This window comes from Lithobates pipiens, unplaced genomic scaffold, assembly GCF_037356315.1.
Source record: "Lithobates pipiens isolate NorthernLeopardFrog02 unplaced genomic scaffold, aLitPip1_a1.2 Scaffold_8, whole genome shotgun sequence".
Taxonomy (NCBI): Eukaryota; Metazoa; Chordata; class Amphibia; order Anura; family Ranidae; genus Lithobates; species Lithobates pipiens.
Window position 1 is genome coordinate 372,660,579 of NW_027507903.1, and position 17,650 is coordinate 372,678,228.

Sequence of the window (17,650 nt, forward strand, 5' to 3'; positions counted from 1 at the left end):
GCAGCCACCCCGTACTGCTCGGGAGTGGGTCGGTGATGGGATGTCCCCAGCTTGTCCGGATGGCAAGTACAGCCCTTCCTGCCTCGATGGGATTGAGCAGCTGGGTATTTGCCTGGGAGGTCAATTAGGGGGGTCCCTCTCTTCTCAGCTGCCATCTTGTTTGTAATGTCCCTTGTACAGGGTGGCCATTTTGTTGTAGCCCAGCATGGTTTTTATCCTCAGCGCTGGCACCTGCTGCTCAGAACGGCACTTTTTTTTTGCTCAGGACACCCGGGAGCTGATACTGGATGCAGACACCTGTGACTTAATGGCGCAACACTCGGTCGGGGTGGTGAGTCCTGCGGTGGGGGCCCCTCAGTCTGCAGCAGCAAGGAGGGTGGGATTGTGCACCTGTCCCAAGTCCCCAAGGGTGGCAGACAGGGTGGATCAGCAGTCCGACAGGTCAACCTCTGAGGGGAAAAAAGCGTCCCTGGACTTGCGAGCAAAAGTGCTACCGCATGAAGGTTTGCTCCCGCCCGTCTCTCAGTTGGGGGGGTCGTCTTCAGGAGTTTGCAGCCTGGTGGGCCTCTTGGCTGTCCGACAAATGGGTCTGTGAACTGACTTCCTCTGTCTACAAGATAATTTCTCTCTTGGCCACCAAACCGGTTCTTCCCCTTCAGCATACCCTTAATCCAAGCTCGCCGGGAGGCCCCATTGGGCGCAGTAAGGGACCTGCTAAGCCGCAGGGTGATAGTGCCTGTTCCGGGAATCGGAAAGGTTTCAGGGGTTCTACTTCAATCTGTAGTCCCCAAAAAGGAAGGGTTGCGTCCATTCTTGGACCTAAAAGCCCTCAATTGCTTTGTAAAAGTGCAGCGGTTCACAATAGAATCAGTTCGCTCAGTTGTTGCTGCACTCCATCAAGGGGACTCCCTGGCATCTTTGGACATCCAGAATGCGAACCTGCACATACCCATATGCATCAGAGGTTTCTGCGATTTGTAGTAGGGGAAGCCCACTACCAGTTTGTGGCTCTCCCTTTTTGGCTTGGCATCAGCACCCCGAGTCTTTACCAAGGTATTGGCTCCAATTTTGGCGGCGTTGCGACAACGTGGGATCGCAATCGTAGCTTACCTAGACAATCTCCTCCTGAGAGCAGCTTCCGCCCATCAGAATTAAAGGAGGATGTGGCGATCCCCACGCAAACCCTGCAGGAATTTGGATGGCTGTTGAACCTGTCGGTGCTTATACCGACTCAGCACTTGGAGTACCTAGGCTTACTGCTGGACTCTGTGGAAGGGAGAGTTTCTCCCTTCAGACAAACTGCAGACTCTGAGCTGCAGTAAAGCTATTAATGAACCGCAGGTGGTCGTCGCTGCGCATCTGCATGTAAGTCCTGGGCCTCATGGTGGCCTCCTTCAAGGTGGTACCGTACGCCCAGTTTCACACCAGAGTCTTGCAGAAGGAGACCAAATGGGACAAATCTCCGTTATCCCTGGATCGGCACATTTGGGTGAGCTAGTCAGTCAAAGGGACTCCCTGCTCTGGTGGCTGAGGTCCCCGGCACTTCGGTCTGGGAAGTAGTTCCTAAAGAACCGGGGCCTATCGGACTAAGTGATTTCAACTGTTGAGGGCAAAAATCTTCTTGGAAGATATACCATCGTACCTGGAAGGCCTACATCCCCATGTGTGAGAAGGGGCGGTGTCCACGCACCTATTCTGTTTCCAGGATCCTGCACCATTAAGGGACAAATATCAGCCTTGGCTGTCCCCCCCCCCAAATGGCCTCTGGCATCTCGCTCTCTAGTGAGCACTTTTATACAAGGGGTCCGGCATGTAGTCACTCCGGTGCGTCCACCCTTGCCCCTGTGAGATCTGTACATGGTGCTATCAGCGCTTCAGAAAACGCTGTTTCAGAACATCAGGGAAATTCCCTAGACTTTCTCTAGAAAGTGGTATTCCTAGTGGCCAGTACATTGGCTGGGAGGGTTTCGGAACTGGAGACCTTGTCTTGCAAGTCGCCCTATCTGGTTAGCCACAAGGATAAGGTGGTGTTGCGTCCGCAACCTTTTCTGCCGATGGTGTTTTGGGGGTTTCACATCAATGAAGACCTTGTGTTGCCATCTGTGTCCTAAACAGACACATCCTAAGGAGGTGGCCCTGTGCCCCCCCCCCCAACTCTCCTGTTAAGGAGCACCATTGCTTGTGGGTCAAGTTTTATTGCTGTTCCCACACCTCGTTATGACACTGGGGACATCCCTACGGTCAAGATTACTGGAACTGTCCGTCAACTAAAGAAAATAGGATTTTTGTACTCGCCGTAAAATCCTTTTATCTGAGGTTCATTGACAGACACAGCACCCTCCTATTGATTTACGTTGTACTGCTTGTTGACTTGCTGAGCTGCAGGAAGCAGGTTGAGGGGTTATTACCAGAGGGACCGCCCCCTGGGCGGAACTGTAAAGTTCTGTTATTTTCACATGTATTACATGTTCTGCCTTGTCCTCTCCTGAAGTTGGCAGTCAAGATTACTGGAGCTGTGTCCATCAATGAACCTCAGAGAAAAGAATTTTACGGCAAGTACAAAAATCCTATTCTGCCCAGTGAAATTAAGCCCAAGAATTTGATACCTGTAAAAGCTTAAGACACTTTAAAAAAAAATAAAATAAAATATTTCTGCAAAAATGCTGCTGCCTTCTTAGAGGTAAATGAACGTCCTGTGTGCATGAGGCCTAGGGCCTCGTGTTTCATTTTATTAACTTAAAGCGGAGTTCCACCCAAAAATGGAACGTCCGCTTTTTTGGTCCTCCCCTCCGGTGTCGCATTTGACACCTTTCAGGGGGGAGCAGATGCCTGTCTAATACAGGTATTTGCCCCCTCTTCCGGCGATAGATCGCCGCAGATTCCACGGTGATCTATGCCATGTGGCCTCCCTCTGCTTGCCCGTAGAGGACGAAGGCTTCACTTCCTGATTCCCTTACTGAAGATGCCTGCACCCAGGAGCAGTACTTGTAGCTGACTTTTTTTTTTTTTTTGTTGAACTCCGCTTTAAGTCAGAGGTGCCACATACAGCTGCCAATACCAGTGAATGGCGATGCATAGCCATACTCTTGTAAGCCTAATCACTTCTGCTGAAACACGATGGGGATGTTGCTTTGAGGCATTTTGAAGCCCTATAATATATTAAAGTACTCCTTAGACTGTGTCTCTTGGAGTAACAGAGGAAGATTACTACCTGCAGAGGCAATGGCAGTTTGACTACTTTGGGCTTTAAGCTAATAAACGTCTTGCAAATTTAGGCTTCACAAAATTCTTAGCTAGGAATGTTATTTTTTAGTGACATTTTGACTTGCACCTTAATGAATGTAAGTAAATGTCCCTTGTGCTGAAATTTCAGTTTGACTACTTGGGCTTTAAGCTAATAAACGTCTTGTGTGAATGCGGCCTAAAAGTAGATTTCACACAGTTATGTTGTAGTTAATATAGTTACTTGCCTGTCGTTTACAAACCCCTTCATTTTGATTCCTACAGGAATGGCACCAGTATGATCTCTTTGATCATTCCTCCAAAAGACCAAATTTCAAGGGTGGCCAAGATGTTGGCGGATGAGTTTGGTACAGCATCAAACATCAAGTCTCGTGTGAACCGCCTTTCAGTACTGGGAGCAATTACATCTGTCCAACAGAGGCTTAAACTCTATAACAAAGGTGGGTAATTTATGACATGCAGCCTCCGGTATATAGTTCAAGACGTGAAAATGTCTCGCATATGTTATCCCATAAGTAAATGTTCACTCGTTGCATGTTTTACCTTACAGAGGAGGTCTAGAGTTAGAATTATTGCTCTTGCTCTACCGCTCGCGGCAATACTTCACATGCGTGAAATGTGTTTTGCTTCTGCATGTGACCTCTTTGGGACGGGGTGTGTTTTTTATATTTTTTTTTTCACTGTTTTTGAAAAAAATAAAGGTCACTTTTATTCCTATTACAAGGAATGTAAACATGCCTTGTAATAGAAAAAAAAAAGCATGACAAGGTCTTAAATATGAGATCTGGGGTCAAAAAGTCCTTAGATCTCATTTGGACTAAAATGCAAAAAAAAAAGAAAACTCAAAAAAAATGTGCCTTTAAGGGGTATGGGCGGAAGTGACGTTTTGACGTTGTTTCTGCCCTCCTATGGTATCACTCGTCTCCATACACGGAAAGGTCCCAACCGCCTCTGCCACTACCGACTGCTCCGGTGAGCGGCGGGAGGGGGGGGTGGCATCTCTCCCGCCACCAATAGCTGATCTCGTGGCGAAGCCACCACAGACTGCCATTATCGGAAACGGAACTGCCAACTCTAAAGATGGATACCTCGGTTGTGGCTGCTGCTGTTGCCGAGATATCCATCTTCAAACTGCCGACGTAAATGTACATGAGCCAGTTGGTAAGTGATTAACATCGATGACGGCTTGATGTCTTTTGTGGTATTTGTGGATGAGGCGCTTTTTCTGATGGTAAAGCTGCCCATTCCTCTTGGCAAAAAGCCTCCAGTTCCTGTAAATTCTTGGACTCTCTTGCATGAACTGCAGAGTGGCTCAATGATATTGAGGTCAGGAAACTTAGATGGGCACTCCAGAACCTTCACTTTTATTCTGCTGTAGATAATGACAGGTAAACTTGGCCTTGTTTTCGATCATTGTCATGTTGGAATATCCAAATATGTCCCGTGTGCAGCTTTCTGGCCGATGAATGCAAATTTTCCTCCAGTATTTTTTGATGAGCTTTTTGGTGTTTTAGACCCTGTCTTGAAGCTCAAACTAATCTGAGGATGGCCTTTTGGTCATCGTTTTTTGTTCTGTTTTATTTTTTATTTTTTCCCCTCTTTAATTCGGTGATGGTTCTAGGTTGCACTGATGGGTCTCCTGTTCTGTTTCCATGAATGCCCAGGATAGGCAGAATGTGAGAGGGGGTTAATTTATTTATAATATATATGTTAAAACTAAATCGGCTGGTGCTGAAACTGCATGCCTGAGGCCTTGGCAATAGGAATTGCTCACACCTAGTGGCACCAGTGAATGGGCTGACCAGCGGTGTAGCGTGGGTTGTCGGTGACTGGGGCAAGGCAAGTAATTTGTGCCCCCTAACCCATGGACTTTTAGCACTCTGAGTTCATTGCACTAGGGTCATGGTTTAGGGGGAGGGGTTAGTGTCTAGGGTCACCATCTTTATCGTCTGCACTGCCTGGTCATGAGTTTTTGGGGGGGGGGGGGGTGTTATGTATTGGTAGATAAGGGTCTGTGCCTAGCAGTGTTAATTTTGTTGACTAAAGCGGCTAAAGCAACTGAAATTACTAAAATACGTCTAAGACTAAAATTGCATTTTAGTCAAATGACCAAGACTAAAACTAAATTGAAATTTGACTTCAAAATTAACATTGGTTTGTAGTGCATGTTCATACCTCAATGTAATATTAGATTTTTCAGTCCAGCAGTATAGAATGTTTGCAAATTGTAGAGAATTGTTAACTAATGCAGTACAATTGAATTGCACCCATTAGATTTTAGACAACTAAATCCTGTTATCTTGGATGGCCTTTATACTGAGCCCTCCAACTGTCTGGATTTCACTACCATGGGCTGACCAGGGAGTAGTAGACTGCCCAGATCCAAGTCCAGCTCTGGGCCATTGCGGAGCCTGTTCAGCGCCACAGGTTCCTGCTCCAAAGTGAGGCCAAGAGTCTCTCAGGCTAGCTCAGCCTGGACCTGAACCCAGTGATCCTGTAGGAGGAGCTCCAGGAGCTGGAGGCTTGCGTTCACAACTCCTATGGCAGTGATGGCGAACCTTGGCACCCCAGATGTTTTGGAACTACATTTCCCATGATCATGCATTCTGCAGTGTAGTTGAGCATCATGGGAAATGTAGTTCAGAAACATCTGGGGTGCCAAGGTTCGCCATCACTGTCCTATGGTGTCACCGAGAGCCATACAGGGGCTCCGCTCCACCCCTGTGAGCTTTGCTGACCTGCTTCACATCTCCCTAACTCACCCTCCACCAACCCACCCCACACACGTGTGGCACAATACACCTGCTGACCTCCTGGCAATGACAGCATGGAAGTCTGTTCCATGACACCTGGCGCTCCTCAAGAGGTTGTAGCATTGATTGCTTGGTCTGCATAGGACCCAGCACACTGGTGATGGTGCTGGCGGCAGGAATAATTTTTGTACCCCTCCTAAATCTTGCGCTAACATTACCACGCTACACCACTTGGGATTACAAAAGTGCTCAGGTACCAAACAGCAATTTCTAATCTCCATGGCGAACTAGCACCTGGTATTCAAGTCCTGGCAGAATACAAGGTATGATTTTGATGTCCAGAGCAGAGAAGAAAGGGATGGATGACGCAGCCAAAGATGAGGCAGTGCTTACAAATTACACAAGGAACTTGTAGAAAGAAAGTGACAGTGAGGGATAATTGACAATAATGGCATGAGTGAAGGAGTAAAATATCTCCTAAAGTTGTTTTTATATCGGGATTTTGTGGCAGGTATAGATGGGAGAATATTTTCACTTCTGACAAGTTCTCTGACACGTGAGATTACAGCAGCTGAAAATTTGTCTGGGAGAGGCGTTCTTCTGCCTATGTGGAGGACGATGTCCCTTTCCTCCAATTGGCTGTCACACAGTGTAAGTACAGACTCTCCCACCCACTGAAGGAGGAAGAAAGATTTCTCCCATGATCTGCACTTTTAAAGCATGTAGAAAGGGTAAGACAGGAGATATACAAATAAAACTTTTATGTAGGAGGACTTGTTTCATCGCTATCATATGAGTATATGTGAGGGTTTACAACCACTTTAATGTATTAAAGTAAAAAACCTGGGTGCTGCTCTTAAATCCTCCCGCGCCCCCCCCCCCCCCCCCCTTTAACTTACATACAATTATTTTCTTTTAATACAGAATGTTTTAGCGTTGTTGCTACCTTGCATGGTAACTGTTATCATGAATGGTTTCCACGTTCTAATCTACTTACAAAACACATGGACGGTGCATTTGATACATTTTTTGCATATTGTGTTTTTCAGTACCACCAAATGGCTTGGTTGTTTATTGTGGAACAATTGTAACAGAAGAAGGAAAAGAGAAGAAAGTAAACATTGATTTTGAGCCTTTCAAACCAATCAACACATCTTTGTACTTGTGTGACAACAAATTTCACACTGAGGTATTGTACTAAAATGTACTTTAAACTTAATTTTCGTTTATTGTTTTGGTATGTGTATCTAATTTTAGGACCTTGAGCCTTTTTCTAGCTTTTTATATCAGCAGAACCCTTAAAATTATTTCCAGGTCTTGGAGAACCACTGCTTAAAGAGGAACTGCAGTCTGCTCACATAATTTGTAATATCTTTGCCATTTTAAAGCTTCCCTCCAACCACTTTATATATTTATATACTGTGATTCTGTACTTGCTAAATATACTGCAGAAATCTCCCTCCACTGAGTCTGGCTGCAACCATTTTACTGTGGGCAGCTGAAGCTGCTGCCTGTTCACTTTCTGTATTTACACAAACTGAGGCACACCTCCAGCTCTCATTGTCCCTCTTATGACTCATCCCCCCCCTTCCTGGCACACTCACAAGAGTAAAAAAAAAAGCTGTTCATGATGTCATAAACTTGGGCTTTTCACCAGACAAACAAAGTGGGTTGTATAAGGTATTTACTGGCAAAAAAAGTTTTACTATCCAAAGTTAAAATAAGGGCAGAAGATTTAATAGATGTAAAGCGGTGGCGACACAGTGGTGTAGTGGTTAGCACTCTCACCTAGCAGTAAGAAGGGTCACTGGTTCAAATCCTAACCGTGACACTACCTGCCTGGAGTTTGCATGTTCTCCCTGTGCCTGCGTGGGTTTCCTCCGGGTACTCCGGTTTCCTCCCACAGTCCAAAGACATGCAGGTAGGTTAATTGGCTTCTGTCCAAAATTGGCCCTGGTATATGAATGGGGACCTTGGATTGTGGGCTCCTTGAGGGTAGGGACCAATGTGAGTGTGCAATGTACAGGGACAATTGTAGACACTCACTCAGGTTGAACTGGATGGACTGGTGTCTTTAGTCAACCTTACTAACTATGAAACTATAAAGCTGAAAAAATGATTGACGTTCCGCTTTAAGGAGCTCATTGGAGGTTAATGGGGGGGATGCCCTTTTTTGCATTGGTGGTCAGGTGGAAAAAATAAAATAAAAAATTTCCTTACAGTGGCAGGCCGATTTTCAATCCTTAGGCCAGGTTAATACTAGTGCATTGCGGTTTGGGTGCAGCATGATTTGTATTCGTGATTTACACATACTTTTTAAATGCACTCCTATTGACATTTTAGACTGCTTTTTCTGAAAGCGCATCAAAGATGCAGCATGCAAGACTCGTGAAAACACATGGTCTAATGGGAGAAACCCCTAAAATGTGCATAAATCGTGCTGCACCCAAACTGCTGAATATCGGTATGAATGTGACCTTGGGCAACTGAAAAGCTTTGATATTTGACTTTAGAACTATGCAGACACAATTTAATGAGTCATTCATCGACATATCCGAGAACCCCTAGCAACCATAACCCTGGTTGAGAATGTCTACTCTATTTGCTGTGATCATAATTGCCGTTGATGCCTGACCTGTTGGTATGTGTATGTATATGTGTGTATGTATGTATGTATGTATGTATGTATGTATGTATGTATGTGTGTGTGTATATGTGTATATATTTATACATGCTTTGGCCTAAACACTCAAGTGTAGACAACCTCAGAAGTCCCCCCTTGTGCTGAAACCACAAATCTCCATCTTGAGGCTCAGTCTTGGAATTTCTAATGGGACTTTTGTAGTTCCATAACTGGAGTGCTCTAGGGGGGACCTTAGACTTAAAGCTAGTCAAGCTTTGCCACATAGCAACCTATAGGGGGTGAATAGAGAATTTACCATCTTGATCCCTTTTAACAACTGGTAAGTGCTAGGACCATGTCTGCATTGGCTGCAAAGCTACGCAACCAGCATAAGTTTTGAAGTGCAGATTTACATTCTGTAGGGGGGTGACCTGATGTAGCATGGCGTAAAGAGTGCAGATTGAGAGCTGCACGTTCTCCTATAACTTGATCCTGCGGGACTAAATTGACCCTTAACTCAGTATGGACTACCAGTACAACTCAGAAAATACACTGTGCCAATGTCTCCACCGAAGAGAGCTCTGAGTGCGATCGCAAAACTTGGCAAAGATGACCAAGACCCAGCGGGGAGGGACGATTGGTGCCGACTCGCTCAGCGGAGACACCGTTCGCATCCTCGATGCTGTCTCCCTTTGCCAGATGACCCTCAAGTCCAAGATCGAAGAGGTTAAGATTGACATCTGCCAAGATATGCACAAACTGCCAGAAAGATCGGTCTAACCCCCCCCCCCCCCCCCCCACACGTTCCTTGAAGAACTAATTGCCAACTTTGATAGAGGCCTTCTCCTCCACGTTCTTGGTGGAGCTCCCCTATGGACTTTCATCGCAAAGCTACTCAACTATTGGGACAGAGATGCCATCCTACGCCTCACCAGTGAAAAGGGCAACATCCCATTTGGCAAGTCGCACATTGCAGTGTTTCCAGACTTCTCTGCAGAGGTCTGAAAAGGGTGCAATTTTCAGAACCCAAACATCAACTCTGCAACCACCATCTTGCCTACGTCGTGTTGTTCCCAGCACACCTTCGTGTTATCCGGGACGCCAGGGCTTATTTCTTTGAGGATCCTTCTGCAGTTATGCCATGGCGGGAGAATCGGAACACAGCCGCCCCTGCACAGTCATGGCTCGCAGAGCATATCCATCCACAGATGATCCTTACTGAACTGAGATCCACGTCAATGATGCCCATTCTAGAAACTGAGCAAGCTATGGCCTGTTTTTCCCCTTGTCCCTCCTGGCTGCATTTTGCAGTAATCCTGGAGACATTGACAAGTTACTCCTTGCTCAACTCCCCTGGCCCGCAGCATTGCTGATGCACTGCTGTTCTTGGTGCTCCGCCTGTGTACTGTCCCCAAAACAGAGCACTTTTCAGCCACTCTTGAACAATGTACCTGCACCCCCTCAACATCCAGATAATTGTTCTGCATTACTGCGCACTCCTGTTAACTTTTCTTCACCCGCTATGACGGCTACTTGTGCCCCTGGATTTCAATCCCAATTGCAGTCTCTGCGTTTATTTTCCCTCTGCCCATGGACAATGGTGCACCTCGCTGTCCACTTGATAGGTTTCCCTATCCTAGTTTTTATTTATTTTTTTCCCCCTACAGTGTCTGACATGCGCTGTATTGCATTTTATGCTGCTTTTTATTAATGATGCTACCAGTCTGCCCAGCTTTATGTGGCCCCCTGCATGTCTGCTACTGACGCTTTACCACTGTCTCCTGCAGGGCTCTGCTACGAGACGGGCAATGAGGCCTTTGCTTCAATGTATATATGCTGATTGCACCTCGTGTGAATGTGGACTCGAACCACCCTCTGTTAATCCGACTGAACAGCCAAACGCAACTGTTATGATGGCAACCTTCAAGTTAGTTGCATGCAATGTGAGAGGTCTGAGAGCTAAACATAAGGCTCGCCATTCTCTCCCACCTCAAACAAATGTGAGCAGACACATCTGTTCTCGTAGAGATCCATATTACAAGCCAAATGCAAATGTCACTGGAAAAAACCCTGGGTGGGCTGGATATACCAGGCCCCTTACACAAACAATTCCTCATTGCTAAAACGGTCTAGTTTCAACTTCATGGTTTCCGCCCCCCCACACACACACACACACCTGCATCTGGAGGTTGAATCTGTTCTGGCTTGCGGTCCTCACTGATTTAGAGGCTGTACAGTGTGAATGGATGCACTATTTTCACTCCAATACAAGTTCGGCCTTGACCAGGATGGTGTGGGAGGCGTTCAAACTGCATGCTCGCATGATCCTCTACACGCATAAATAGATACAAAGTCGCCTCCAAATTTATCCTGCAACAAGCCGAGGAAAAACTGCTCCTTTGAGCAGGTATTCCTTGCTTACCCGACAGCTTCTAACTGCCCAGCTACGCCTGCATTCCAGACTCGGACCATCTACATTTTGAGAAGGCCAAGAAGAGAATTTTTTTTTTTTTCAGCAAGCAAACATGGCGAAAGGACAGGGAAACTCCTGGCATACATGGCTCACCTAGATCATAGCCCCCCTGTAGTGGTCCAACTCCTATCTGAAGCTGGAACTACCCTCATGGACCCAACAGAGGTGGCCCAGGAGTTTAGATGTTTTTTATTATGACCTGTACACTTCAAGAGCTAGCTGCCCCGTATGAGCGTAGCTTACTTGGAACATACTTTCCCTCCCTCACAGCCCCTCAAGTGGGGCTCCTAGAAGCACCCATAACAGAGGAGTGTATCGCGGAGGCGTTAGCGTGCTTGCCGCCATCTAAGGCCCCTGGCTCTGATGGCCTTCCATTAGAATTTTACTCCCAGTTTCAAGAGGCTCTCCTTCCCAAGCTACAGGCACTGTATTCCCATATCTATGAATCTGGCATGCTCTTGCGTACCATGGGCGAGGCTCTAATTGTCCTCAACCCGAAGCCAGGAAAAGACCCTCTCTACCCCGAATCTTATCGCCCTATCTCCCTCCTGCAATTAGATGTTAAAATATTGGCCACAATTCTTGCCCTTTGACTCAACAAAGTAATACTCGGCCTTATTCATGCTGACCAAACAGGATTCACGCCCAACAAAATCACTGCGTTTAATCTTAAAAGATTGTGCATGAACCTCCAAGCTACACATAACGTTGGCTTGAGGGTGGTGGCTAGCCTAGATGCCGTCAAGGCATTTGATTCAGTGAAATGGGGCTACTTGTGGGAAGGTCTCTGTAGATTTGGTTTCGGTCCTAAATTTATCAAGTGGCTCCAACTCCTACCTTTTATCAAGCTCCCACCACCTAGCTCCAGGTAAATGGAAAGAAGTCTAGTCCCTTTTTTCTCTGTCCTGAGTGCCCCATCTTCTCTATGCTGAATGCGCTGGTCGTAGAACCACTGGCCATTGCCAGAAGGTGCATCCTGACATATGGGGCCTCCGCATTGGTAATTTGACCTGAGGTGCTCAGTCTCTATGTGGACGTTATGCTCCTCTACTTGGAAGATGTAGGCCCTTTGCTAACTGCAGCCCTGCACCTAATCCAATACTTTGCAGCTTTCTCTGGACTACAGATTAATTGGTTCAAATCCTTCCTATAGATCTCACTGCCCCTACCGCCGCACAGGAGGCTCTCCCCCTAGTGAGGACCAACCAATTCAAATATTTGGGCATGCAGTGCTCCTGCTCCCTCTCAGATTACACACATTTAAACTTGGAACCACTGTATGCTCTCCTTAACTAGTAGCTGACCGCCGGCCGTCAAATGACGGCCAGGCGGCGCAGCTATTGTGGTGGGAGGCCGTCATATGACGGCCTCCCGTTTTAAACAGGGATGCGCGCGATCGTGCGCGCGCATCCCTGTTTCTTCGGTGGCGGCGTGTCACGGAGACACCGCTCGCCACCGAAGGGGGTGAACAGCCATTCGTTATGGCTGTTTAACACGTGATCGGCCGTGATGAAGTCACGGCCGATCACAGATGGTCACACCCCGAACGTGCACGGCGCATGCGCGCTGCGTGTGCACGTCGGTGGCGGCGTGTTCCCCGGGAACACTGCTCGTCACCGACGCTGGTAAACGGCCATTGGCCGGCTGTTTACCCACGTGATCGGCTGTGATCCTTTCACAGCCGATCACTAAAATGTAAACAAACCGCGGTAACAGGATGTTACCGGGTTCTCCTCCTCACACACCGATCGTGTGTGAGGAGGAGATTGCGGTAACATCTCGTTACCGCATACAGTGTACACCAAACATACTGCTTTCCCCCCCCCCCCAATAAAGAGGACCTGTCACCACCCCTCATAGTACCTGTCAATCACAGTCCATCAGAGTACCTGTCCCGGCCCATCAGGGTACCCGGGTACCTGTCCCGGCCCATCAGGGTACCCGGGTACCTGTCCCGGCCCATCAGGGTACCCGGGTACCTGTCCCGGCCCATCAGGGTACCCGGGTACCTGTCCCGGCCCATCAGGGTACCCGGGTACCTGTCCCGGCCCATCAGGGTACCCGGGTACCTGTCACGGCCCATCAGGGTACCCGGGTACCTGTCCCGGCCCATCAGAGTACCCGGGTACCTGTCCCGGCCCATCAGAGTACCTGGGTACTTGTCCCGGGCCATCAGGGTACCTGAGTACCTATTTGCAGCCCATGTCTCATAGAATATACGTTGGGGTGTTTACTTTCCAAAATGGGGTAATTTTGTGGGTAATTTCACTGTCCTGTGGTCCAGGACCTTCAAAAGTGTGATGGGTAGGAATGAAATGAGATGTCATTTATGCTCCTAGAACGCCTGAACGTACTACTTCAATGTTCGGCCTCTCTATGTGGCCAGGCTGTGTAAAAGTCCTACACATGTGGTATCGCCATACTCGGGAGGAGTAGCAGAATGTATTTTGGGGTGTAATTTTTGCTATATACATGTTATGTGTTAGAAATATCTTATAAATTGACAATTTTGTGTAAAAAAAAAAAAAAAAATGCGTTTTAATTTTTTTCCACATATTCCAAAAACTTCTGGAAAAAAATGAACCGTTCAAAAGACTCATTATGCCTCACAGATTATACGTTGGGGTGTTTGCTTTCCAAAATGGGGTAATTTTATGGGAAATTCCATTGTGCTGGTACTCCAGGGCCTTCAAAAGTGTAATAGGTGGTTGAGAAATGAGATGCGTAATTTTTGCTCATAGAACGTCTGAAGGTACTACATCAATGTTAGTGCTCTGTATGTGGCCAGGCTGTGTAAAAGTCTCACACACGTGGTATCGCCGTACTCGGGAAGAGTAGCAGAATGTATTTTGGGGTATAATTTGTTGTATGCATATGCTGTGTGTGAGAAATAACCCGATAATATGACAATTTAGTAAAAATAAATAAAAAATCTTCATTTTGCAAAGAATTGTGGGAAAAAATGACAACTTAAAAAAACTCACCATGCTACTTACTTAATACCTTGGGATGTCTACTTTGTAAAAAGGGGTCATTTGGGGGGTATTTGTACTTTCCTGACTAGTTAGTCTCAATAAATTAGGTACACCTGATGTACTGAAGGCCTGATCAGAAGTGATCAATTTTCAGTGATTGGCACCATAGATTGTAGACTCTAACTTTCACAAAGACCAAATAATATATACCGTATATACTCGAGTATAAGCCGAGATTTTCAGCCTCTTTTTTGAGGCTGAAAGTGCCCCCCTCGGCTTATACTCGAGTCACCGCTGTCTGACTGCCCGAACAGCGTGTCGAGCAGACAGACAGCGGCCATTCTACCTTTCAAAAGCCGCGCCTCCGGCTCCGCCTCCGCCTGTGATAGGCGGAACACTGAATTTCCCAGCAGCCTGTGTTCCGCCTATCACGGACATCGTCTCATCCTCGTACTACGGACGAGGATGATACGATGTCCGTGATAGGCGGAACACAGGCTGCTGGGAAATTTAGTGTTCCGCCTATCACAGGCGGAGGCGGGAGGCGCGGCTTTTGAACAGGGGAATGGCCGCCAGGGCGCCGACGAAGAGCGGCGATCCTGGCATGGGACGACACGGAGGCTCGGGACGGGACGACACGGAGGCTCGGGACGGGACGACACGGAGGCTCGGGACGGGACGACACGGAGGCTCGGGACGGGACGACACGGAGGCTCGGGATGGGACCGGACGGAGGCTTGGGACACAGGTAGGCTGGACACACAAGGCTGCACGGACAGATGGCGTTCTTGGCAACACTAGAGCTAATGAATCCTCTGGCACGTTTAATATACTGGTGCACTGTTATAAAGAGCTAAGATTGTTATTGAGTGTCTAGAATTATGTGTTTAACTACATCGGAGCTGCAGAGTCTGGTAAAAGTGATGAATTCAGTGTTTCCAAAGCTAGAAAGGGTAGTAATTTAAATATTTGCATATAGCAGGGAACCTAGATGGCTAAGCCTTGAAAGCTTGAGCTCATTGATGATCAGCATGATTCTGTGTCTCTGGTAAGATAAATGGAAGTGTGTCACTGACTTCAGAGGATGACACATGATCTAACCAGCAGGTTTACCATGATAGCTCTCATAAACCCACATTTATGAATCTTGTAAAAATATGAATAGCTCTGAATGAGAAATTCTATTGTTTTATTAAGAAGATAATCTGTTGAGATGCCATATGTTTTAGACACAAGGAACACATTCTTTTTCCAAAGATATTATATTGTATATATATATATATGTATAGATATATATATGTACACACACACACACACACACACACACACACAGGGATGGATGGACACACACACACACACACACACACACACACACACACACACACACACACACACACACACACACACACACACACACACACACACACACACACACACACACACAGGGATGGATGGATGGATGGACGCACACACACACACACACACAGGGATGGATAGATGGACACACACACAGGGATGGACGGACACACAGGGATGGACGGACACACAGGGATGGACGGACACACAGGGATGGACGGACACACACAGGGATGGACAGGCATATCTCACCCTCGGCTTATACACGAGTCAATAGGTTTCCCAGTTTTTTGGGGGTAAATTGGGGGCCTCGGCTTATACTCGGGTCGGCCTATACTCGAGTATATACGGTACTAATGTGGGTTATTTTTACCAAAGATATGTAGGGGTATAAATTTTGGCCAAAATTTATGAAGAAAAATTACTAATTAGCAAAAATTTATGACCGAAGCGAAGAAAAAGGCATTTTTTTTCACAAAATTTACGTTTTATTTATAGCACAAAAAATAAAAAACCCACTAGTGATTAAATACCACTAAAAGAAAGCTCTATTTGTGTGGAAAAAAGGACGCAAGTTTCATATGGATACAGTGTTGGTTGACTGAGTAATTGTCATTCAAAGTGTGAGAGCGCTGAAAGCTGAAAATTGGTCTGGTCAGGAAGGGGGTGTAACTGCACTGTATTGAGGTGGTTAAACATAAAACACAGGTCTGGTCCACGCTCCCTCCGTCATGGGCCGCATCAACCTAGTAAAAATGATTCTCCCCAAACTAGTCTACCTCTTCTGGCATGCCCCAAAATACATCCCAGCTCACATGTCTAGAGCTATGGAATCCATCCTCAACACATTTGTCTGGGGCTCCTCCAGGCACAAGCTTTCATGGCAGACTTTGAAGCGCCCTATCCATTTGGGGGGCACCGCCCTTCCCGACCTAGCATAATATTACATAGCCTCCCAATTATCCCATCTTTATTACCTCAACCGACATGACCTATTACCTCAATATACATTTTATGCGTTATTGTACGTTGGTGCCTGTTTCACCCTACATGTTGTATTGGGTTAGCACTCTCGTCTGGCAGTAAAGGGTCACTGGTTCGAATTAGGGCTGCAACTAACGATTATTTTCATAATCGATTAGTTGGCCGATTATTGTTTCGATTAATCGGATAATAACCTTAAAAAAAAGTGGTGTATAATTTAGTTAATATGTAGTTTAAAAAGACAATTTATTCTTAAATATCTCAATGCAGTGGTAAATATAAATAACCAACTATATGGTTAGGGAGCAAAATATCTAATCCACTCTGAGAATGACAGAAGAGATATACTATATATATTAGAGGGGATATATACTGTATATACCAGTACTATTAGAAGAGATATACTGTATATACTATTAGAGGCTATATGCTATTAGAGGAGAGATATACTGTATATACTATTAGAGGAGAGATGTACTGTATATACTATTAGAGGGGAGATATACTGTATATACTATTGGGAGATATACTGTATATACTATTAAAGGGTCAATCTAGTAAATATCAGACTCATTCAATTTAACCCCATTTTGTTACTGGCTGATTAATCGATTATGAAAATAGTCATCGATTAGTTGTCGATTAATCGATTAGTTGTTTCAGCCCTAGTTCGAATCCCACAACACTACCTGCCTGGAGTTTGCATGTTATCCCTGTGCCTGTGTGGGTTTCCTCCTGGTACTCTGGTTTCCTCCCACACTCCAAAGACATCCTGGTAGGTTAATTGGCTTGCGTCCAAAATTGGCCCTAGTATATGAATGGGGACCTTGGATTGTGGGCTCCTTGAGGGTCGGGACCGATGTGAGTGTGCCATTTACAGGGATAGGAACAATTGTAAACACTCAGGTTGAACTGATGTCTTTATTCAACCTTGCTAACTATTTAATATCCTAAATTGACTTTTATGATCAAACTTATACTTTGATTAAAAAAAATATACATTCTGTAATTGTAACATGGTAAGCCTTAAAATTGCACGCCCCTGTAAAATTACAACAAACCTGATTCCCAAAATTGGCTATAGGTAATGCTTTAAATGCCTTAACAGATTAGTTTACAGTTAGCTGTATATGATGGCCCTAGAGTTATTTCTTACTCCATTGTGCATTGCAATACCTAAATATGTAAAACGGTTTCACCAGAAAGCTACTATTTGGCTTGACGAGTGTACATTCACAAGCCC

The 17,650-nt window shown here is 46.0% G+C and overlaps 1 protein-coding gene across 1 annotated transcript in view; it reads left to right on the forward strand.

The window, feature by feature from the left end:
• Positions 1-17,650, forward strand: part of ETF1 (eukaryotic translation termination factor 1) — an 86,366-nt gene that overhangs the window by 34,090 nt on the left and 34,626 nt on the right. Inside the window, exons 3-4 of the mRNA XM_077473581.1 lie at positions 3,508-3,683; positions 7,046-7,185. Coding sequence (XP_077329707.1) covers positions 3,508-3,683; positions 7,046-7,185 — 316 coding nt within the window. The remainder of the gene's footprint in view (positions 1-3,507; positions 3,684-7,045; positions 7,186-17,650) is intronic.